Consider the following 21,940-nt stretch of genomic DNA (forward strand, 5'->3'; position numbering starts at 1 on the left):
TGATTCCTCAGTCACCCCCCCCACCCCTGCCACCCTGCTGCTGTTGTGATGGAGAGTTGTCTTTCTTGTGCTGTGGGTGGCGCGTGAGTGGAGCTCGAGAAAGAGGAAGGTGGGGATACGATCATCGCAATCATCATCATCTAGTCGTGGTCGTCGTCGTCGTCGTCGGGGAAAGAAGGACAAACTGTTCATCGCTCATCTACAAGAAACTTCCGTCAACTTGTGTCACGTGACCTGTAAAAAAAGAACTACTGTCCGCCGGCAGAGCCACCTGCCCACCCACCCACCTGAGCACCTGTCCTGCCTACCTGCCACACAAGGCTGGCGACACTGGCGAGTGTCAGGCGGACGCTCGATACCTGCGCACCTTTGTAATCGCCTTTGTAGCGGTGTAGTGAGGACGGCGGCGACGACACCACGTAGTCAGGTGGTCAGCAGTGCGCACGGCGCGCCACCTGATTACCTGGGAGGGAGCGCGTGAGCTGTGTGCACCTAATTGCCAGCGGATTGCGCAGTCGCTCAGACGCTCCACAAAAATCAAAAGGACTCAGTAACCGCCTTCACACGACAGGCACTAACTAACTCTCTCTCGCCTCCTTCCCTCCCATCAGGTGGGGGACGGTTGGTAAGGGGAGTGGGGGTGGGGTGGTAGTCAGCGGGGAGACAACTCACAGGACAGACACCTAGTTCACGTGACCTCCAGCCATGTTCTGACATCAAACCACCCACAATGTCTCACACCCAAAGTCACTGGTTGTCCCACCAAACCGTTACAGACGCCCCCTCCCCTCAGCCACTGCGCATGTCTCTCTGTCAGCTGTTGCGGGTGGTGGTGAGGGGGTGGGGGGAACAGGTAGGAAACCAAACAAACTCAGTCTCCAGCCATCGCAAGACACGAACACCGCAAGTCACCGAGGACGAGGGACCTACGCTCACCTCACCTGCCTCCTGCACCAGACTCACCTGGCACGTGACCAGGGGGTGGGGGGATGAACGGACAACGGTCACCGTCGTGGTGGCTGGTCTTGTCGTCACGTGGTCTGGGGACAGGGCACGTGGTCCGTCATGCCGTCATTCTTATTTTTAACTACATGATACAGAAACGTTGAGATTTGTCTACAGTCAGTCTACATCACGAACTTGTATCACTGCACTGCTGGCAGGCGACTTTGTCCAGTTAACTGCTAAAACGAGGCACGAGCTTCCGGTTTATTCACATTCTATGTCACGGCTCGCCAAGACCAACAGCGGAGAACTACGCAAGAGGCTAAGCGTTGGTCTCGGCAGACAGACAGCAGTCCACCTACAGACGTCTATGGTCTACGTAGCCTGTGTAGCCTGTGTACAGCTTCACTCAGTGGGATAGTAGCCTGTAGTGAGTCTAGTGTGTGTAGGCTCTATAGTCTATACTCTATAGCACGTATCGACACTCGTAGCTTGAATAGAGCGCAGCCTGTAGGTTTGCAATGAACACAGGGAGACAGACAGGAAGGCAGACAGGAGAGAGAGAGGGAGAGACAAACAAATAAGGGGGCGCCGTGAGACAAGAGACACTGAGACAACGTGCATGATGTTTGAGGGCGTGACAGACACAGAGGGCGTTACAAGCAAGTACAGTGTTATCCCATAATAGTATCTCCGTGCGTCACGTGCTCAGTATGATACAAAGCAGACGAGGGCAGACTTTACGTCTCGGCCTGTCTAGCCTGGCTAGCCCTGACCTAGCTTAGTGTCTTAGTCTAGTGTGTCTAGTGCGTGTGTGTGTGTCTAGTGTGCGTGTGTCTAGTGTGCGTGCAGTCTCAATACAGTCGTCAGCATAATCTGTCTGTCCGCCTGCCCGTCTGTCTCTCAGTCTCACTGTTTGTCTGTCCGTCAGGTGAAAGTTCAGAAGGTGAGTGGGGAAGACAGGCTGACAAGTACAACCACAGCACCAGTAGATGTCTGCTGTGCACGAGTCGGCGCGTGTGTGTGTACGTGTGTGTGTATATATATATACGTCTGTGTGTATGTCTGTGCGTACGTGTGCGTACGTGTGTGCACGCGTGTTGTGGACTGTGGACCTTACAGATGAGGTCGCCATCGACACGACAGAGGCAGCCAGGCGTGATGGCGCGAGTGGACCGGCGTCTGGCCAAGGGCTGGCCTGTGTGTGTGTTTGTGCTAGGGAGGGAGGCACGTGACGTCACAGGCCGGACGTGACACAACGTGACGTGACATGCTGTACGTGACACATTGTGACGTGACAGACCGGACGTGAGGCTGGTCCAGGACGAGTTGTGAAACTGGCTGATGTTGCTAATCCCTCTGTCACGTGACATCGCCTGGCAGGCCCCACTGACGTCGCGATGTTCATGTCACGTGTCAAAGTGTCTGTCACTGACATGTCCAGTGACTGCATGGCCGTAATGGAGAGTGACTGAAGGATAAGGTTACGCTTCATTTGGCCTTCCTTCTTTCTCTGGTGTGAACCCCGTCACTGCACTGCTGTGACCAGCCATTCTGTTTTCTTCTACCGACATCACTGATGAAGATGTAACTCTGGTGTGCTCTCAGTACCAGTTACATCCCCTGATCCCCCCCCTCTGCCTTGCAGCCAGAGTAGTGGGACCTGCCGGAGTGAGTGGTTCAACAGTAACTGCACAATACCTTGCTACTGTCGTCAATGACCTCACGGGTTGAGCAAAGTGTAAACATGAGTAATTATAGCAAGCCATCCTCTCTGCCTCATCCCACTAAGTTCGTCCTTCTCTCTATCTCTCATCCCTCTATCTCAGTTCATCCTCTGTCGTGACATGCTAGGAGGCCTTCTTTGCTCTCACAACTGCGAGAAGCCCCCCACAGACTCAGCCCGGCTCTCAAGCGAAGCAAGTGTGGTTGTCACGGATGTAGAGATGGTCACGAGCTGAGCTTCCATTTTGTTCTCGGACAACGCACGATCTGAATCACTAGAGTTAGGGTTAGGGGACTGTTTCCAGCAGCTGTCAGTGTCAGTGTCAGGCAGCTGTCAGTGTCAGTGTCAGTGTCAGACAACTGTCAGTGTCAGGCTGTCCAGCAGCTGTCAGTGTCAGTGTCAGGCAGCTGTCAGTGTCAGTGTCAGGCAGCTGTCAGTGTCGGTGTCAGGCAGCTGTCAGTGTCAGTGTCAGGCAGCTGTCAGTGTCAGTGTCAGGCAGCTGTCAGTGTCAGTGTCAGGCAGCTGTCAGTGTCAGTGTCAGGTTAAGAAGGTTTCAAAGCGTTGTGTCTGTGTGTACGTCTACGTGTACGTGTGCCACTGCGAGTCACGAGGCCGTGTGACATGTCAAGATGGTGTTTCTGTGTTGTGCTCGGCTGTAGTTGACACAGTTGTTGTTGGTTGGTACAGAGATGTGTGAAGTAATGTTTCACAATCAATATTTGCTTCTCTCTTTAATGGAAATGCCCCCTGCAATCATCTTAATTTGAAAAGATTTGCAGCCTCCAAAAAATGAATAAAATAAAAAAAGACGGGAAAGGGATCCGTGTCATTTTTAAGAGATTCTTTCGGCTTTCTCTTCTTTTCCTTTGTGTGTGTGTGTTTTGTGTGTGTGTGTTTGTGTGTTTTGTGTGTGTTTTGTGTGTTTGTGTGTTGTTTGTGTGTTGTTTGTGTGTTGTTTGTGCGCTGTGTGTACGTGTTGTGTGTTCATGCCCGAGTAAACCCTTCTCAACCTCTGTCTGTCAGAAGGTTGCTCAGGCCTTCAAGTTCGTTGTCAGTGCTCGCGATGGCATGGGTGAAGCAGTTGTAGCTGATGGATGCACCGCCGACAGACAGGAAGTGTGGCGCTGACGACTTTTCTCCAAGAAACTTTAGCAGCAGGCGACAGGGCGTTGAGTGGAGGACACCCTGGTCTGTTCCACAGTTGACTGCTGACCACAGCCGAGCTGCACGAGCTCTGGAGCAAGTCGTCCATCACTTGGGCATTGATTGGTCTCGTGACTGTTGTGGTTGTCGTGGTTGTTGTGGTTGTCTTGGTTGTTGTGTTTCAAACTGCTCCTTCACATTCTCGCCGGTCTGGCCATTGCTGCTGTGCTTAGTCAAGTGGCCTCCGGGTCCTTGAAGATGTTCGCCTCCTGGAGTGTTTCACCTTCTCACCGACACGACTGCAACCTGCAGCTGTCTGCATGATAAACAGTTGTTGTGATGAAGGTGATGAGAGTGCTGAGGTCTGTGTGTGTCTGTGTGTGTCTATGTGTGTGCTTCTACATGTCTGTGTGTCTGTGTGTCTATGTGTCTATGTGTCTGTCTAGGTGTGTCTGTGTGTGTTTCTGTTTCCTTGTCGTCTCCTTGCTACTTTGCTCATCGTTTCTCTTCACTCTTCCCTATTCCGCTTTCTCTCTCTTGTAGAGATCTCGTTTTTCCTGTTTCTCTTCTTGCTGTCTCTGGTGTGATGATGATGATGACGATGATGATGATGATGATGATGATGATGATGATGTAATAACATCCGTGGCCGTGCGACTGAGGGTGAGTGGCAAGCAGGATTCAATAACTAGGTGTTCAGCAAAATATTGTCTTCGCCTCATTAGGCAGCCAAGCGTGCCGCCTGGCGGAGCGGTGTGCAAAAACCTCTTATCTCCCCTACAACGTTCATCTGAGTGCGTCGGGCCCTCCCCCGGCAGACGGCGCCATGATGAGATGCCTGGCCGCCAGGGGGCGCTGTCGTCAGTTACACACTTTTTCACCTGTAGGACGAGCTGGCTATTGATCTGATTAAAGCCTCGTCCTCGGTTTTCAGCCTCACCGCCTTTTCTTCATCTCCACCGGCGGCCGCTGTGGGCGCTGATGTCGCTGCCCGCGAGCCTGACAATAACCGCCCCCTAGCGGCGTAATGTTCCGCCATGAAAACATGGCTATTTGCCGCTCATAAGGCCAGCCCCAGTCTCTCCGCCAGATGGCCTTGCATCAACTCATCGTTTCATCACACAAGTTATCACCTGATAGACTTTCATCGCACACGTCGCACAAATATCATCAAATAACACTTTCATCAACAATGACACAAAAAATACATCAACCGGCTTAGTGTCATCACTACAAACAGGAAATGACAACAAGGACACAAGGGGGGCACCGGGGGAGAGAGTTTACAAGGCTCAGGGAGGAGCAAGATGACGATGACAAGGACTGGTGCAGATAACAATGACAGACTTCATGGAGAGACTGGCACAGACACCAGTGACACGTGGCATGAGGGTTAGTTATTTCCTGTAGAGAGACAGAGACAGTGTACGTGTGTTCATAAGGTAGTGACGTCTGTAACGGACAGCGAATGGCACTGGTGAAAATGTTTGACACGTGTAAACAGACAGCAAGTGGACACTTGACACATAAATCAGACACTGGAACGCTGGTTGCTGCCATAGTCAAATGTTTGTGTGTCAAGTGCTGTGACACATGGTGAGCTAGTGTCAAGTGTGGTGTCAATCCCATGACACATGCCAGGGTTGCCCTCCAGTCCTGTAGGACTTGCCAAAGGTAGCTCCACGTGCTATGAGGCGTGACCAGCGCTGCTATGACGGTTTTGCCTGAATCTTAAGACCCTCGACAGCAGGGGAATGTCTGGCAGCAGGGGAATGTCTGGCAGCAGGGGAATGTCTGCAAACATTTGGCCAAGACCTGCCAACGTCTGTGAGAATGTGGGGGCGAACGTTCGGAACATCGGAATGTTGGTCACAGTCTCAATTGTTTGTCAATACTTTGCCAACACAACGAGACTTGTTTGTATCCACAGTTGAGCTTCTCGGCAGTTTCATCGTTTTGTATTTACCTCAGTGCTATGTAGGTGCTTGTGGTAGTGTGTAGACATAGACATGATAGACTATGACACGCACAGAACTGCAAACATGTAGACAGACGTGTAGACAGACATGCAGACTGTAAATGGGTAGGAAGTGTAGACAGGTAGACAACTACAACAGCTGTGCACATGCCCACAGGCAGACTGAGACAGGCCTACTGGGGAGACAGAGACACGAGCGACCCACGGACTGACAGACGGACGGACAGAGTGAGAAGCAGACGTCAAGGAGCCAATGGGCGGGGCAGACCTGTGATGACAGACATCTCTCGCCAGACCCTGGCTTACACTGTGAAAAAAGGAGGAAAGAAAGAGAAAAAACACAAGATCACTCGCTCAGCTGACACTGTACAACTGACAGTTGATTTATTTGCAATCGTCAACAAGGGAACGACCGCCAACAAAAGATGGACGAAAGCGAGTGGAGCGCTGTGGCCACTGCTCCCCTGGGTGCGCGGAATGAGATGACAACAGGCGGAGGGTGCTAGCGGCCATCTTTTTGCACGGCCAACGAGCCACGAGGGGGATGGTGTGTGTGTCGGGGGGGAGGCTGCAGCTCGTGGTAGGACTGGAGCTTGCAGGAGGCCAGCAGGCAAGAAACTCCAGGTTTCAGGCACAAGAGCAGTTGCCGAGCGCAGTTTCCGCTTGATTTCTCCTGAAGGAGAGGGCGTCATGTTTGACGACTTGACACCTCCCCCCCCCCTACGTCCCCATCGCCAGCCAAACTCAATATGTGGGCGGCCTGGAGTCCAACACCGTTTTTAGTCACTCACAATGCGTTGTAGCCACCGAACACAAGAAGAAAGAGAAATCTTGAATCTCAAATCATCGAGTAAAAAATTGTTTTCGCCTCCATCACCTCCAGGCATCACCATATGTGACGTCATTTCCGATGTAGTTGTCACGAGCTCCAAGATGTGGATGTCACGTGGTCACGTCTTTCATACTTCAAGAAACGCTACGTCTTCTAGAGTCTTCTATACGTGCAACGTGTCTTCCATGCAAGTACAAGTAGCAAAAAGTCTGCTGATTCTCACGGTCTACCAACAGAATCTCCGAGTGCTGCCGTGTCTGTCCCATGTAGCCAAATACTTCTGTCTGTTTGGGGGACAGAGCGCTTGGCATCAGCAAAAGGCAAAACCTACCTACCACACCCCCACCCGACCCATGAGGTATGGTACCTGAGCAATCGGCATTGCCCTCGACACGATGCAACCCTGGGCCACGTGACCATACAACTCCTCCTTTGGCCGCTACCTTGGGTGGGCTTGGGACAGGAAGACTTGCTGTTAGCATGGTAGGTGTGAAGGTTTATGACACATCATGACACAGCTCGTGATATAGTTCACGACACAGCTCACGACAGCTCAAGTACTTTAAAAGCAGTGTGGGAAGCTGTAGTGCAGCGGTTCTCAACCTTTTACTTGTGACGCCCCCCTGACGAACAAAAGTACGTCCGCGCGCCCCCCTTACAAACCCTGTCAATGTAGCTAATTTCACTGATACCGGTATAAGAAACTTTAAAAAAAGGACCATCTTCGCGCCCCCCTTGTAAGCACGTCGCGCCCCCCAGCCCCAGGGGGGTGCGCCCCACAGGTGTAGAACCGCTGCTGTATTGGTTTCAGCCTGTTACATTACTCTGATGTTACACGGGGTCTTTGTACTGCGATCCTCTTCTGAATGTCGGTGTGCCCAGAGTGTCCGACAGATGTCATCCAAAATGTCGGAACGCCCACAGCTGCCCTCGTTTGTTTGGAGAGAAAAGCACTCGCTTCCCATGAGCTCCTGTAGATGCCCCTGAGGTGGCCAGTCTCCTCTCGTTCCCCCTGAAACAGACTGTAACAGCAAGCCGCACCTCCCGTTATCGCTGCCTATGTGAGAAGATCGTCTGTCATGGCCGCCCTCTGTGGGTCAGGGGAGGCTACAAACAACCGGCAGTAACGGACATCTCACAGTGTGTGGAGAATGCCATTTGTCTTCTCCTGAATCCTGTTCCCGATCCTGCTTATCAGCCCCGGAATTCTCTGAGCAGGTGTAATGATACAGTAGGTGCAATCTGTCAAGCTGGTGAGCTGCAGGTCACGTGGTGTGGACTACAGGGAGGAGCCTGGCCAAGGCCGTGTATGATGCGGCTAACTTGTCACGTGATATATCTACTTTATCATGGCAGGCGACGGCTGCAACATTTCTCAGTCGTGAACAAGAGATTGTGATGCAGTCGATAGGGTTGCCAGAAGCCCTGACACACTGATTGCAGGGTATCCAGACTCCCCCTGTCCACCCCGCGCTGCGGTGCTGCTGGCCCACCCTGTCCTGTCCTGTCCTGTCCTGTCCATGGCAGAAACCTTGTCACTCGGTAGGTGTGGGTAAAATCTACCTTTGGTCTTTATCTCCCGTGTTTAACCAGCCACAGTGATGCAGGACATGTCCTGGCTCAGTGTACACACCATGGAGCACCGTGTCTGTGACCTGCCGAGTGCCATGGCATAGTCCACAGGTTGTACGTGCTGATTGATGTGTCACAGGCTGTCATCTCATTGTGTAGCGTGATCATGGCTTACCGTCAGCTTCATGTACATCTGTGTCACATGTCTGTAAAGTAGTCCTGCTCAACTGATATTGTGTAAGTAGTTCCTGTCTGTAGATAGCCACTAATAGCTACTAATAGCCACTAGCTCTGTATGTCGCCATCAGCGCCATGTGGCTGTCGCGTGTGGGTCAGGTGGCCTACTCGTGGCTGAGTTCTTCAGCCGTGTGTCAGCCGTGTGTCAGCCGTGTGTCAGCCGTGTGTCAGCCATGTCTCAGGTCGCACGACACGCAGTGGTTGGCACGGGCTTCCATGACAGGGTTGTGGTGAGACCGCTGGTGCCCGACACGTGCCCTGCAAGTCCTCGTGAAGTCACGTGGCAACAAGAAGACTAAGCGTCACGAGGAGTGGTTTACTGGTTTACTGCATGTTTTTTGTTATTTGTCTTTGTGTTACTAGGAGTAACCTGTACGAGCAGGTCTGCTGACAAACACCATCACCACGGCGGAAGCGAATGTTGATACAAGTAGTGTAGGTACTCAGTGTACACATGCAGTACACACAGAATGTACACACAGAATGTATACATGTAGTGTACACAGAGAATGTACATGTAGTGTACACACAGAATGTATACATGTAGTGTACACAGTGAATGTACTCATGTAGTGTACAAATGTAGTGTACACAGAGAATTACACATGCAGTGTACACAGATAATGTACACATTAATGCACACAGAGAAGATACACATATAATTTACTCACACACATGCCATGTACCCAGACTATGTCGGCAAGACATGTACACGTGTACCCTACAAGGTCTGCTTGTGGAGACAAAGGACTGAAGTGAGAGGACAGCAAGCTGTGTCCTACACACGACACATTGTGTGAAACTCGCAGCTGGCAGTCTACAACACACTAGCTCCGTTATTTACAAACAGTTTGCTACGAACCCTCCGTCTTCGCCAATTTCAGTTTGTAACATTTGCTATGATGATATACTTGCTGAGTGTATTCTCACGTGTTAGTCATTATTTACAACTTACACACTCACATTCACACACTGTTAGTTCCCAAAGACAGCAGACTTCCATCCTGCAGGAGACCTCCAGCTCTTGAGGCACAGTGAGAGTTTCCCTCTTATGTCCTTGAACTTGGTGGCTGTAGGGGCGTGTCAATATCTCTGCTCGCTGATTGGCTGTCGTCTTGAGGGCCTCAAGCTGCCCTTGCTTGTGTCTGTGCGCATGACAGTGCTTGAACGACTGTACCATGATGATAGTACCATGATTGTACCACGATAGTGCCATGATAGTGCCATGATAGTGCCAAGCAGCACAATGGAGTTATCCACTCGAAGGTTCAGATGAAATATCTTGGAATGAGTCAATGACGCACGAGCACTTCACAGTGGGAACACCTACTGAGACTTACAGGGCAAACTAAAACTTTGTACTTAGTTCAATGGCGTACAATTCAAAACTAAATGTAGTAGGCATTTGCAATTAAATAAATTCTGCATTCACTTTGTCATATGACGACTGTCAGCGCGGACACCTGACTTATGCCTAGTGACCACACTTCCTTGGCGTACAGAGTAGGATACATTGAATCTCGTCTATTTAGGTGCAAAAACGTTGAAGGTTTTTAGTAGAATGTTGTGTTTAATAACAGAAATTACACGGGACACTTTTTTTGCTTCCTCGAAGTCTCGTTCTCCGTCACGTGACCCTATGACGTGTGGTTTCCATAGTGACAACCATGCCTCGAGAATGTGCTGCAGACGACTGCCACGAAAAGATGGAAAAGATTAAAAATTGTCTTGTCATCAGTTTCAGACAGACAGAGCCTGACAAGCCTGACACACAGAGTGCGTCATAGAGTAAATGACGTCAAACCTTCGCAATGATCTCAGACACTTCCTGTGTGTGTGACGTCATAAGGAGACTGACGTCACAAGGAGACTGACGTCACAAGGAGACTCGTCTGCTTGACCATCTCAGGAAGCTATCGTGGTTACACGGCGGAAGGACACAAAGGTCGATGTCACTGGATTTGTTCAATGTTTATAAACATCGACAACCGACATAGTGCTAATAAGTGTAATTAAGTGAGAAACGAATCCTTTATTTCTTCTGTGTAGCTCTCGTGCTCTGTCATTGTTACTAAATATAGTTTGACACGTTTGACCGTCGCCACAGCCTTATCACCAGCCTTGAGTAACCCTTTAACAAAGACAAGAGACGGACCAGAAGGCCGCACTGGTCATAGGAAGAGGTAGGATGGCGTAAAGCCGACACAATACAACACAGGACAGTATAACACAATACTAGACAACAGAGACATACAGAACAAAGACACGAAAGACCATGGAAAGAAAACAGATAAGTAAACACTTTGCTATTTTGTTTGTATACAATGAACAGACAAGTAGACAAACAGCTTTTGTCTTTCCGTAGGTGGAAGAGACTGATAATTGTATTTTGAAATTGTGGACAAGAGGACATGATCAGTGATTCTTCAGACCCCAGAATCAATCAGTCGTTTTCCCGGTGAAACTGACGTCAGCAGTTCGATCTCTAGCTTCTAGCGGCGGCGTACAGTTTCCATTCTAACCATGTTATTCACAGCCAACGAGGATTCATCTACACACAACCTTCCTCCACAGCTTCTCGAGGGTGAGAGTGTGAGCACACCGTATTTCCAGTCTACTTCTATTTCCGTTCTTTGTAATACCTCCGTCTCCAAAGAGATTGGCCATTTCAGTTCCGTCAGCCTCTGCGGGTTCCAGAATGTCCGGGGCTGTGCCATCGACTGGCGGCTGTGCCAGGCCCGCTCCGTGTCGTCAGGACAAGCTGCTGGCGGCTGCGGCACAGCGCGAGCCGTTGTTGCTGTTTCTGCTGGCTTCTCCGTGTGATCGGTCTTTATTGATGGATGCACACGAGGGGGGATAATTTGCCCATTACAGGCAAGGGGCAGTTAATCACCAGGAAAAGCAAGACTCTCTTGAGAGGCGGGCAGGCCGATTGAAAGATGACGGGTGTAAGGAGAGACCAGGGCGGTAGAAAAAGTAAAGGCAACGCCAGTTTGCGGAAGGGTCATGATTAGAAAGCCAGGGAAAAAAAAAACCCAAGAAAGTCAGTGTTTGAATAAGGCCAAGAAAAATGGAGGGGTGGCATATGCCAAGCAGGCTTCCAAAGATGAGAGGATAACTCTATGATGAACACCACTTGGCGGCCGCTGTGGGATGTAAAGGGAGGCAATCGCCCGTGTTGATTTCTTTTTTACCTCCCTTGTTTGCGCACGGTCAGTTTGCTCAATAGGTTCCTACTGCACCACAAGCAGCGCCATCACTCGCCAAGCAGTTAGCTGCCCCTGCCCCTGCCCCTCTTTGTGTCCCCTGGTCTGCCATGACCTCCACCTCCTTCACCACTTGGCGGAGCACGTCAGGGGCCGTAAGTAGGACTCCACACAGTCACACGTCTCACGTGATCAAGCAAAAGCTGATAGAGTTATCCGACTTGACAGCCAATAGAGAATAGTGGGCTGATCACATTAGGAAAGTTTGCTGCATGAGAGATAACAACGATGTAGCAAGGCGCAGCGAGTAGGTGCATCGTGGTGAGTACAGCTCATCACTAACAGCCAACATGATTAGCTTCACCTTCTTCACCCCGTGGTACTGCGTGTCGCCTGGTGACAACAACAGTCTTAATTACAGTCTTAATTACAGTCTTAATTACACCTTAGTCACCCCGCGTGCAGGTTCATGAGCTGTACAGACCGATAGTCGAGTGATTATCTCAGCGACAGAGTTCAACACAGATAGGGCACGTGCACAGAAACCTCATACACAGAGAAAGACAAGACAGGATAAGACAGGATAACAGACACAGAGAGAAGACAGGATAACAGACAGAGAGAGAGGATAAGACAGGATAACACACACAGAGAGAAGACAGGATAACAGGCACAGAGAGAAGACAGGATAACAGACAGAGAGAAGACAGGATAACACACGCAGAGAGAAGACAGGATAACAGGCACAGAGGAAAGACATACACAGTAAGAGAGAGAGATAGTGGGGAAGAAAGATAAGGATAAAGAGACTAAATGAAATAAAAAGAAGAGCAAGTGAAATGAGATTGAGAGGACAAGAAAGAAAGAAGACGTGTTGAGGGAAAGAGAGAGAATGAAAGAAAAAGTAAATGTGTGCTGATGATACGGCATATAACTTAATATCGCTAATGCACCGGAAGTTGCCGATGAAGTAATGTCAGCAGGACTCCCGAGGGACTCCACATTACTTGAGGCTGTAGGAGGGACAGTAGGAGGGACAAGGCTGCCCTCCATGTTCACACGTGTACAGTTGACAGGATTTCCTCAGCTCAGACTCCCGCTGCAATCAATAGTCGTCTGTACTCCACGTATTTATTTACAGCAGCTTACCCTCAACCTCGCGGTAACCCTGGGTACATCCTGTATCGGGTACCTCGTGTGTGCACCTCATCCAGCCTCACCTTTCCATTCATATTTCAAGGGTCACAAAGGTCAATGACGGACGACAAGACACCGCCTTCTCCTTGTATTTGTTGTAACTCACTTTTATACTCACTGTGGAGTTAGTGGCTCACCTGTGTCAGTGTGTACAGGTAGATTAGTATACAAAGCACGAGAGCTATAATTCAAGTGCCACAACCCATGGTTTGTGTTACAAAGTTCTGGCTACAAGTGTTAGTATTACAGTTTGTGCCACAAATGGCGTCCGTTCGCACCTGGTGTAGGTGTTGACCAAGCTATAAGTCTGCCATAAGTTAAACCTACACTTGTAACAACATGTCCCAGGTCACGTGCAATGTCGTGTCTACAATATGTCGAGGACTCCTAACCCTGACACAAGACAGGGAGACAGTAAGACGATGGCTGCCACCAGGACGTGTGACGCTTGATTGGTCAGACTACAGCCAATGAGAAAGCTGGGATTAAAGGTTAAGTAGGATTATCTGTAGACATCTACAGTTTGTTACATACAATGGATGCCACACAACACACCTCTGATGGTCTGAGAACCGCGCTGAGAAAGGGATTCGGATGTTGATGTTTTGTGATGGACGGATGTCGTCAAATATTGTACACGAGCACTGTCATCTCAGATGAGTCATCGCTCAAACACTCACAGACACCAGTAGGCACCTAAATGAGCCATTGACAGTCAATGAGTCCTTTTATTCATTTTGTCCACACAGCCTCTTCCGTCGTGCATCCAGTCTCATTGTGTTTGTCCGTCAGATGCTGATGACACGCACTTGTCCTTTCTTCACCCTCCGTCTGTCTCACTCTGTCTTCACACCAGACAAGCCTTGTCAGTGATGTCAAATGGAGACTACACTCTACAGTGTGTCCTGGTAGAGACTAGACCCTACACTCTACAGTGTGTCAAGTGTCCTGGTAGAAACTACACTCTACAGTGTGTCAAGTGTCCTAGTAGAGGGAGAGAAGGAGACCACCCATGCCTGTAGTGTAGGTTAGTGTGGACACCGCGGTTTGTTGTCACCCAGCATGGAGGTCGCCTGATGGCAGCAACAGAGAGAAGAATGTTGTCGTTGTGTACAAACAACCAGAGATGCGAGTGCTGCTCTCAGTACCCATGACACGCGCTGCAGGTCATCGACAGGTGAGCCCCCAAAAATGTCGATTGTGACTTGCAGGTGGCGACACCAATGAATAGGACACAGTCTACACACATACATACCTTGTCCCCAGGTCCTGAGACGAATGTGAAGGAGACAGGTATACTGTACCCTGAAGTAGTGAAGGAGACAGGGTATACTGTACCCTGAGGTAGTGAAGGAGACAGGGTATACTGTACCCTGAGGTAGTGAAGGACACATGGTATACTGTACCCTGGAGGAGGTGTATACTGCAGCCTGTAGGTGGGACTGACCACCCTGTCGGGTATTGAAGGGACTGAGGGGGACGCCACCCTTTCCACCTTCCACCCGCATGTGCGCTGCCCACCTCAAACGCCAGGAGGAGCCACAATAGGTTTTTGTGGTGGAAGGGCTGCAGCGCCAGATTTCGTTTCCGATGGCTTGCAGGCCAAAGAATTAGCGATAAAAGTGCTATCAAAGACAGGAGGACTTCAGAAGTGGTCTCCGCTCCTCACACAATCAATATTTCATTCAGCGGGGCTCTCTGCCTATGAGTGCCTGGCGCTGGGCCCTGTCGTTCTTTTTGCTTCTTCCTTCTCTCCTGTCTTTCTTACGTGGCTCCCGTGCATCGAGCTGTATTTGGTCACGTGGTACAAACACGAGTAGGGGCTGGCTGTGGGTCACGGGGGTGTGAGCTGACAAGAGGCAGGTGAGGTTTGGTCAAGTGACTGCGAGTTGAGTGGAGTTGAGTGCAAGTGTCGCCATGAGCGGCTTGCAACACTTGATGTTGTGTGAGGACGAGATGTTTACAAGCGGCCATGATCACCAACAGCAAACAACCTCTTTCTTTGTCACGTGGTTTCTATCTGTTCAAGCCTCGCCTTCAAACGTGGGTAGATCGATGAAAGTCATCGAGAGAAATTAGGTGGCGCTATCAGCAGACCACACGTTGCCTGACGGAATGTGGAGGTAACAGGTAATGTCATCTTGCACCTGCTCCACTTCCCTTGACGACGGTTGTTTACACCTTTCTCCACTTCCCTTGACGACGGTTGCTTACACCTGCTGACCGCTAGCCACTGCGCAGTTGCTGCCAGCCTCCCCTCTGACGTCATGGATGACGCCGCCTGCCGTTTGCCGAAGAGCCCAGAGCTCAGGTGCGGAAGTGCGACTGTTATGGCAGCTGGAGGGTTAGTGGAGGGCCAGGATGGGAGGACCACTGCGACGTCAGCACCGAGCCTCGCTTTGTTGTCTAACTGTCGTCTGCCCTCAGTAACTCATCCTTCTCTCCCCCGTCGCCAGCGTTGGCGACACGTTCACCGGCTTACTTGATGCAACCGCTACAACCGCTAACACTGGAAGCGATGAGTCCCCCCCAGCGATAACATGTCTGTGATACTGTAGTTGACACGACGACAACTACTTTGTCACCTCACCTTGCACACCACTTCACATGTTTATATATATATATATGTCAGGATCCTACAAAATCAGTGTTACACAATAATATCACATGTTAAATCTCAACACGGAAATGATTTGTAAGAGTTCAAAGTTCAGTGAAGCCCATGAATAATAAATCCACTTGTGAAATACAGTTAAAATGTAAGACATAATGGCAGCTATTAACAATCTCATTAACAATCGACTTTATTCAACTTGTCCTTCCATTTCTATGAATAATTAAAGTTGTAAGCACGCGTGCTAGCATCTCGACACAGAACTAGTTCAGCAGAAGAAGATTTACAACATTTCCCTGTGATTGTAAGTGTAATTTATCTGTGATGCTCCCCGGAGTCTGTCCAGTAAGAAGCTGAGGACCTCGGGTCGATGTGGGAGCAAAAGTTAACAACAGTGAGCCAGCCTCTCTGTGGATGAAGACCTGATTAATCTGCACAAGAGGAGGTAAGAAAATGATGGCTAAACTACACAATCTCATTTTCCCAAATAGCGAGGAAAGGAGTTTCTAGTCCAATATGGCGAGAAAATTCCGATACCTAAGCTCGTTTTCACATGATCGAGACTCGGTCATCAGCGATCCCTTTGGGGAAATTGTTTTTTTTTTCCCAGAACGACGCAAAGAAAATGTAAAAAACTAATTAAATAGGTCTTGATCAGGGAATCCGGCATCTACAGCAACAATAAGAAGGGGACTGGATAATAAAGACACACTCAGACGCTGGGTAGACGACCTGTGGGCGGAGCGGTGCTGTGGGTGAGATTCACATTTCACGTGGTACCCTGAGACTAAAAGGTCTTGCCATGTCTCGTGTGATGCCCACTTCACACGTAGCCCTGTAACTGAGGCTCTGGTGTGTTTCGTGTGGCCAGGCCCGGGGAGGAGGCAGCCACAACGGCAGTGGTGCTGTCGCAGTATTGACGGGGATGGTGGAGGGAGAAGGCCAAGTTCTTTGGCAGCGAGAGGAGAAAGATTCGCCCCTCAAGATCGCATTAAGACTAAATGGATTTTCAACTGTGGCTAAACTGCCAGGACTGTGGCCACCCCTCCCAGCACAGGCTGACACGTGGGCTAAAATACAGTGTTGCTGGGGGCCGGCCTCCTGGCCAATGTCTCCCCCACAGAGCTGGTCTGACACACTAAGGCGCCGTGAGGTGTCGCACACGCACCCACACGTCACCCCTCACTTCAGCTCTTCCCCCTCCCAGTGCTAGCAGCACACTACCCAACTCTACAGCACTTCCACCCGGCTTAAGGGGGACAGATAATGTGGAAAATATCATCTAAACATGTCTTGGCACCAGGAATCAATGGGCGGCCACAAGCACAGGTCTGGTGGTGCTCCAGAATAGTTGTATTTACTGCAGGCGAGTAGCATTTCAATAAAACATCTACTACACCTGGGGCATGACGTCATCACTTCAGGTGTGTTTGTGTTTTACAGCGTGTTCGGCTTTGCTTAGTAGTTTTATCTGACAGTGCATCTGTCGTGAACAGAGTGACAGAACCATTCAACAGATGGCGGACAAGCAGACAAATAAAAGTGGGTGAGACAGAGGGAGGGTGAGGGAATAGTGAGGTATGTATGACAGACATACAAACAGACAAACAGATCAGTAGACAGAGATACAGGGGTAGATAGAGGCGGAGTATAGGTGAAAGGCAGAGAGACAGACAGATCACTTCACAGACACACTGACAAACAAATCAGTTGACAGACATGCAGGCTGGAAGACAGGGACACAAACATAGATCATGGTTCACTTTGATGTTTGAGTCACCAGTTCACTACTAGTCACTACACAGACAGACAGACAGACAGACAGACAGACAGACAGACAGACAGACAGACAGACAGACATGCAGGCTAGAAGACGGACACAAACGTGAACAGATGAGATGTGAACACAGGACCAAAGATCTTCACTGCCGAGGTGACAGGCGCTATGCAGGTGAGCCAGCAGGCTGCTCAACTCTCGGGATATGTGAGGAAGAAGCGAGAGAGAATAGAGAGAAAGAAAGAACCCACAGACTAACAGAAGGCAGCTCATGGACGAGAGCAGATGACAGACGTGCGCGTGCTCAACTGTGTGATGACTATGCCGACAAAATTCAAAAGACAATTTTTTGGAATAAAAAAAAAAGAAGAGCGAAGTCAGAGATAAAGACAGACTGCAGACTCCAGGACAGACCGACACTACGACACGTTGGTACTTACGGGTATCCTAGAGAAGGAACTCATCCACACCCAGTCTTCCTGCTCCCCCAGGACGCTACCTTGAGGCGAGACTTCTCTTTTCGTCCTTGATTCTCTTGTGTCCAGTTCGTCACCTGGGAGACGTCCTTCACCTTTGAGTGACTGGCGTATGACCTCCAGTTTCTGCAGCAGGTCAGAAAGATTCTCCCCCTGAGCGTCAGCACTGGCATCGCTGGCTGCCTGGAACTGAGGGGTCAGAAGGTCGCGCAGACGCTGGGAGAGGTCGTCATGACAACCGGAGGGAGTGGGGAACTTGCCGCCCGTCACTTTGCTGCTGACGAGGGCACTGTGCATGGCGTCCAGACGACATGACGTCAGCCAGATGGTGGCCGCCAGCGCCGAGGACAGCGCCCCCACCAGCGCGTACAGCACGTAGATGTGCGTCATTACTGTACGTGGCGACGCCACCGTGACGTCAGGGTGTGAGGGGGCGAACTTGACGTCACGCATTGACCTCAGTGTGGAAGGATGTGTCACGTGACTGTCTTCACCGACGCCCATTGCCTTGCGAGTTGTCTCCCCAGCGCTCGGCTCCATCTTGCTGACACACTCGCCGTAACGGCCCAGCGCCGGGGCTCAGTGTCGGGGGTCAGTGTCGGGGGCTCAGAGCTGGGTTAGTGTCGGGGTCAGTGTTGTGGCTCAGTGTCGGGGGCTCAGATCTGGGGTCAGTGTCGTGGCTCAGTGTCGGGGGTCAGTGTTGGGGCTCAGAGCTGGGGCTGTGTCGGGGCTCAGTGTCGGGGGCTCAGTGTCGGGGGCTCAGAGCTAGGGTTCACTGGCAGGGCTCAGTGCCAGGGCTCAGTGATGTGAAGATTTGTGTGACGAAGCTGTCACAAAGGGTTTGTGGCTGAGACTGACGGGTGTCCGTGTTTCTGTGGGTGCAGGCGGCTGTCTGTCGGGGTCACGTGGTGTGTCTGTCCTCAGGGTTCCTGGCTGTACAGTCGCTCTGCTCACAGAGGGTTCCTCTCTCGTTCCTGCGACTGTTGCGGTGACTGTCAGGGCAGTTCACTCAACCTGTAAAACACGCGGTTTACAATAACATGGTGTCAACATGATACAACAGACGTTACACAGGCTGGGTGGTGTGTGTATGGGGGGGGGCCGCACAGTCTACACTCACGACAGGTGGCGTGTGAGTCGTTGCCGTGAAGATGAGTAATTCTCTTTATGAGTAAAATTCTGTGTGTATTTTATGGTCACTGCTACATGAGGGGCCTTTACTTGTGTCTGCTAGCCACTTGTCCAGTTTGAATAATCGGACAGTCTTCAGCAATCGTTCATGCAAATGTGTTTTTAGTCGTTTGTACAAACACTACCTCCTTCCTGTCTTTATCAAAAAATGCTTTTAGTAAACATTTGACAACTGCCGGCTGTTGTCTACAAGTGTGTTGTGTAATGTTTCACTTCGTCGGCCACGTGTCCATGTCTGACAGTCTTTGGTGCTACTGTGGCCTGTGTCCCTAAAAACAAGTCATCGCCCTCGCCAGCTTCATCCCTGAAGACAACAACCGCATCTACGGTGCAGTACAGGCAGGCGAACACAAATAATTTTCTGCTCCTGAGGTCGTGGAGGTCTCCGGACACCTGCAGTTCACTCAGCTACTGAAGTAGACTACTGAGTGACTACTGGTGGTGAGCCTGAGCCTGTCTGTAGCCCCGTGAGCCTGAGCCTGGCCAGGTGAGATGTACACTAGTACACTAGTACACTAGTACAACATTAATACAACTCGTCATTCGCTTTGCTCTCTACCCGACTTTGCTTACATCGGTCACGTGTGTGACTGGGAGTGTCAAGTAGTACACACACACTACAACAAAGGTAACAACCGGATGTTTCTCGGAGTCTGTGAAGCACTACACACATAGATATATAGATATATATACAACAAAAATGTAACAAACAAATGTTGTCTGTCTTACTTCTACTGTGTTTACATGAGTCATCTAACAAAATTCGTTTCTTTTTTTTTCTACTGTTTAGACATCTATTAAAGTTTAACAGGAAACTATTATTATTTGTCTCTGCACACTATTTACACGTGTCAAAGTGAGGAACTTTGTTTGTATTTATATCTTGTCTATAGTGTGATCAGTGTAAACACATGACGAACTGTGTCTGTCTCGGTGTGTTGTGCTCGTCAAGCTCAGACACCAACAACTTGCCTGTGACTGTCTACGGTAATTCGACAAAACAACAGCAAATTACCTGCATGACCTGTGTTCAGGTAGGGTACGCACACCAGATCCAGCTACCAAATGTCCACTCTATCCCGGGTGTGCTGCTGACGACACCAACACTCATTAGGAGTTAGGAGCGCAGCGCCCTCTGTCAGCGGAGAGTAGTTTCGATCTCCTATGTTCAAGAGCTCTCGGCTCGTCCCGGCATTCCGCCCTCGCACACACAATCTTGCCACTGAGGCTGAAGGCACCCCGGGTGTGACTAGCTACCCGTCCGCTGCAACTTCCGTCTGTCGGGTTACGGGTGGCTGCAGCCAGCGAGTTCCAGCAAACAGCCTGCCGCGGGCAAAGGGTGGCAGTCAACTCTACTTGTCGTTATTCGGGTGGAACCAAGGATGACTCGGCAGCAGTCGCCACGTCAACTACAAAGAAAATGAAGAAGGAGAAAAGTCTGGAGGAAAAGTTGCGGCCGAACCCATGTGACCCTGGCCCTAAGCATCTGGTTCAAAAACTTGCAAAAAGGCGATGGTGTGGTCTCGCCTGTCACCACCACCAGCTCCGTGTGTCCCATGCACTTGCCTTTGTGTCGGCATCGAGAGTGGCGCCCCCATCCCCCGCATCTCCCTCGCTCCGCAACTGGTGCCGCCTGCCGCCCGCCCGTCACGTGACCATGCGCGCTCGCCACACACCAGCGGAAAGAAGACTCGGGGATGGAAGGGTGTTGGTGGGTGGGGCAGGGGGGTGGTGGAGGTGCAAGCAGTGCGGCTTACTCTCAGACAGCACCCCCAGCCCCCCTCTCCCCCTGTCCCCCCCCCACCCCAGCACCTCCGTTGTCCGCCAGACGGCGAGGCCGCGCGCTGCTGAGCTGGTGTGGATCCCGGGCCTGGCTCCCACCATTGGGTCCGTCACGTCATGGCGCAGGCCGGCCTCACGGACGGCCACGGTGTTCACGTGATGCTCACAGCCGCACAAACCTCAAAGACTTTCATAAAGAAATCAATTAGCACTGCCAGGCCACGAGACGCGGCCCCCTGGTTAATGGCAGAGAAATTAGTGCCACCGACACCCGCCTGATGCTGCCTGCCACGTGCCCCGCAAACATTCTCGCCACTCCTCTCTATTTGTCATTTGCATTACAGTAATTTACAGTAATTCACAGTAGTTTACAGTAATTCACAGTAATTCACAGTAGTTTACAGTAATTCTAATGCTTTACAGTCTTTCACGTCAACCTTTGTGTAAGCTGTTCAGCCTTTCTTAAACCTGAGCGTGTGGGCTAAGATGCTGATGAGGCTAGTGTGGTTAGTGTTATAACTTAGTTAGTGTTGGTGTTCGTGTTAGTGTTCGTGTTAGTGTTAGTGCTAGTGTCAGTGGTGTCTGTCACTAGTCATGACACTCCCAGGACACATCAGGGGTCAAGGCGGCCTGTGTTTAACACTAAACTAACCTGACCCCACTGCTTGTGTACTAAAGACAATTCTTGTAATAGCCTTCCAACGCTGTGTTCACACACATTCACTGTTCACACAGCAGCTGACCAGCCAGTCGTGAGGGCGGAGGGCACAGGAGAGGGAGGGGGAGGATAAGCTGTTGACTGCAGGATTCTCTTTGCTGACCTCAAACAAACAAACAAACAAACAAACAAACACTCAGGAAGAAAGGTCTGTCCAAGCCCAAGTCATCGTGTGACAGATGTTAGTCATGAAAGAAGACATGTTATTGTAGGGGGAGGGGGAGCATCGCAGACTACAACTGTGACGGGGAGGGGGGACTCTGGCGGCCAACAGCCAAGACATTCAAGGGAGGTAAGTGGCGCCTCACAAGGTGTTAGCTGTGACTACTGTCACCTGCCGACGTCTCTCGGCATAAAAATGACACAGGTACTAGAGATGAATGACACACACTGTGGTCTAGTGTCACTAAGACACATGTCTGCTGACACGAGCAGACGTCACCACAGACTCATGTCTGCAGGAAACATTGTCACCAAAGTCAACAGCAGTCAGTGGCAGTGACAGCCACAGTGACAGTGACAGTGAAGATATTAAAGTGTTTGACC

General features: G+C 50.5%; 1 protein-coding gene across 10 annotated transcripts in view; it reads right to left on the bottom strand.

The window, feature by feature from the left end:
- Positions 1-20,517, bottom strand: part of LOC112553675 (gliomedin-like) — a 47,996-nt gene extending 27,479 nt beyond the window's left edge. For 3 of the 10 annotated variants that reach the window (XM_025221053.1, XM_025221052.1, XM_025221049.1), the window contains exons 1-3: positions 19,910-20,517; positions 18,333-18,717; positions 17,668-18,296 (exon numbers count right to left, since the gene is read on the bottom strand). In XM_025221053.1, the coding sequence (XP_025076838.1) occupies positions 17,668-18,243 (576 nt within the window). In that variant the 5' untranslated portion in view covers positions 18,244-18,296; positions 18,333-18,717; positions 19,910-20,517. The other 7 variants (XM_025221058.1, XM_025221056.1, XM_025221055.1 and 4 more) reach the window with 4 other exon arrangements.
- Positions 20,518-21,940: the final 1,423 nt, after the last annotated feature.

This window comes from Pomacea canaliculata, linkage group LG13, assembly GCF_003073045.1.
Source record: "Pomacea canaliculata isolate SZHN2017 linkage group LG13, ASM307304v1, whole genome shotgun sequence".
Lineage (NCBI taxonomy): Eukaryota > Metazoa > Mollusca > Gastropoda > Architaenioglossa > Ampullariidae > Pomacea > Pomacea canaliculata.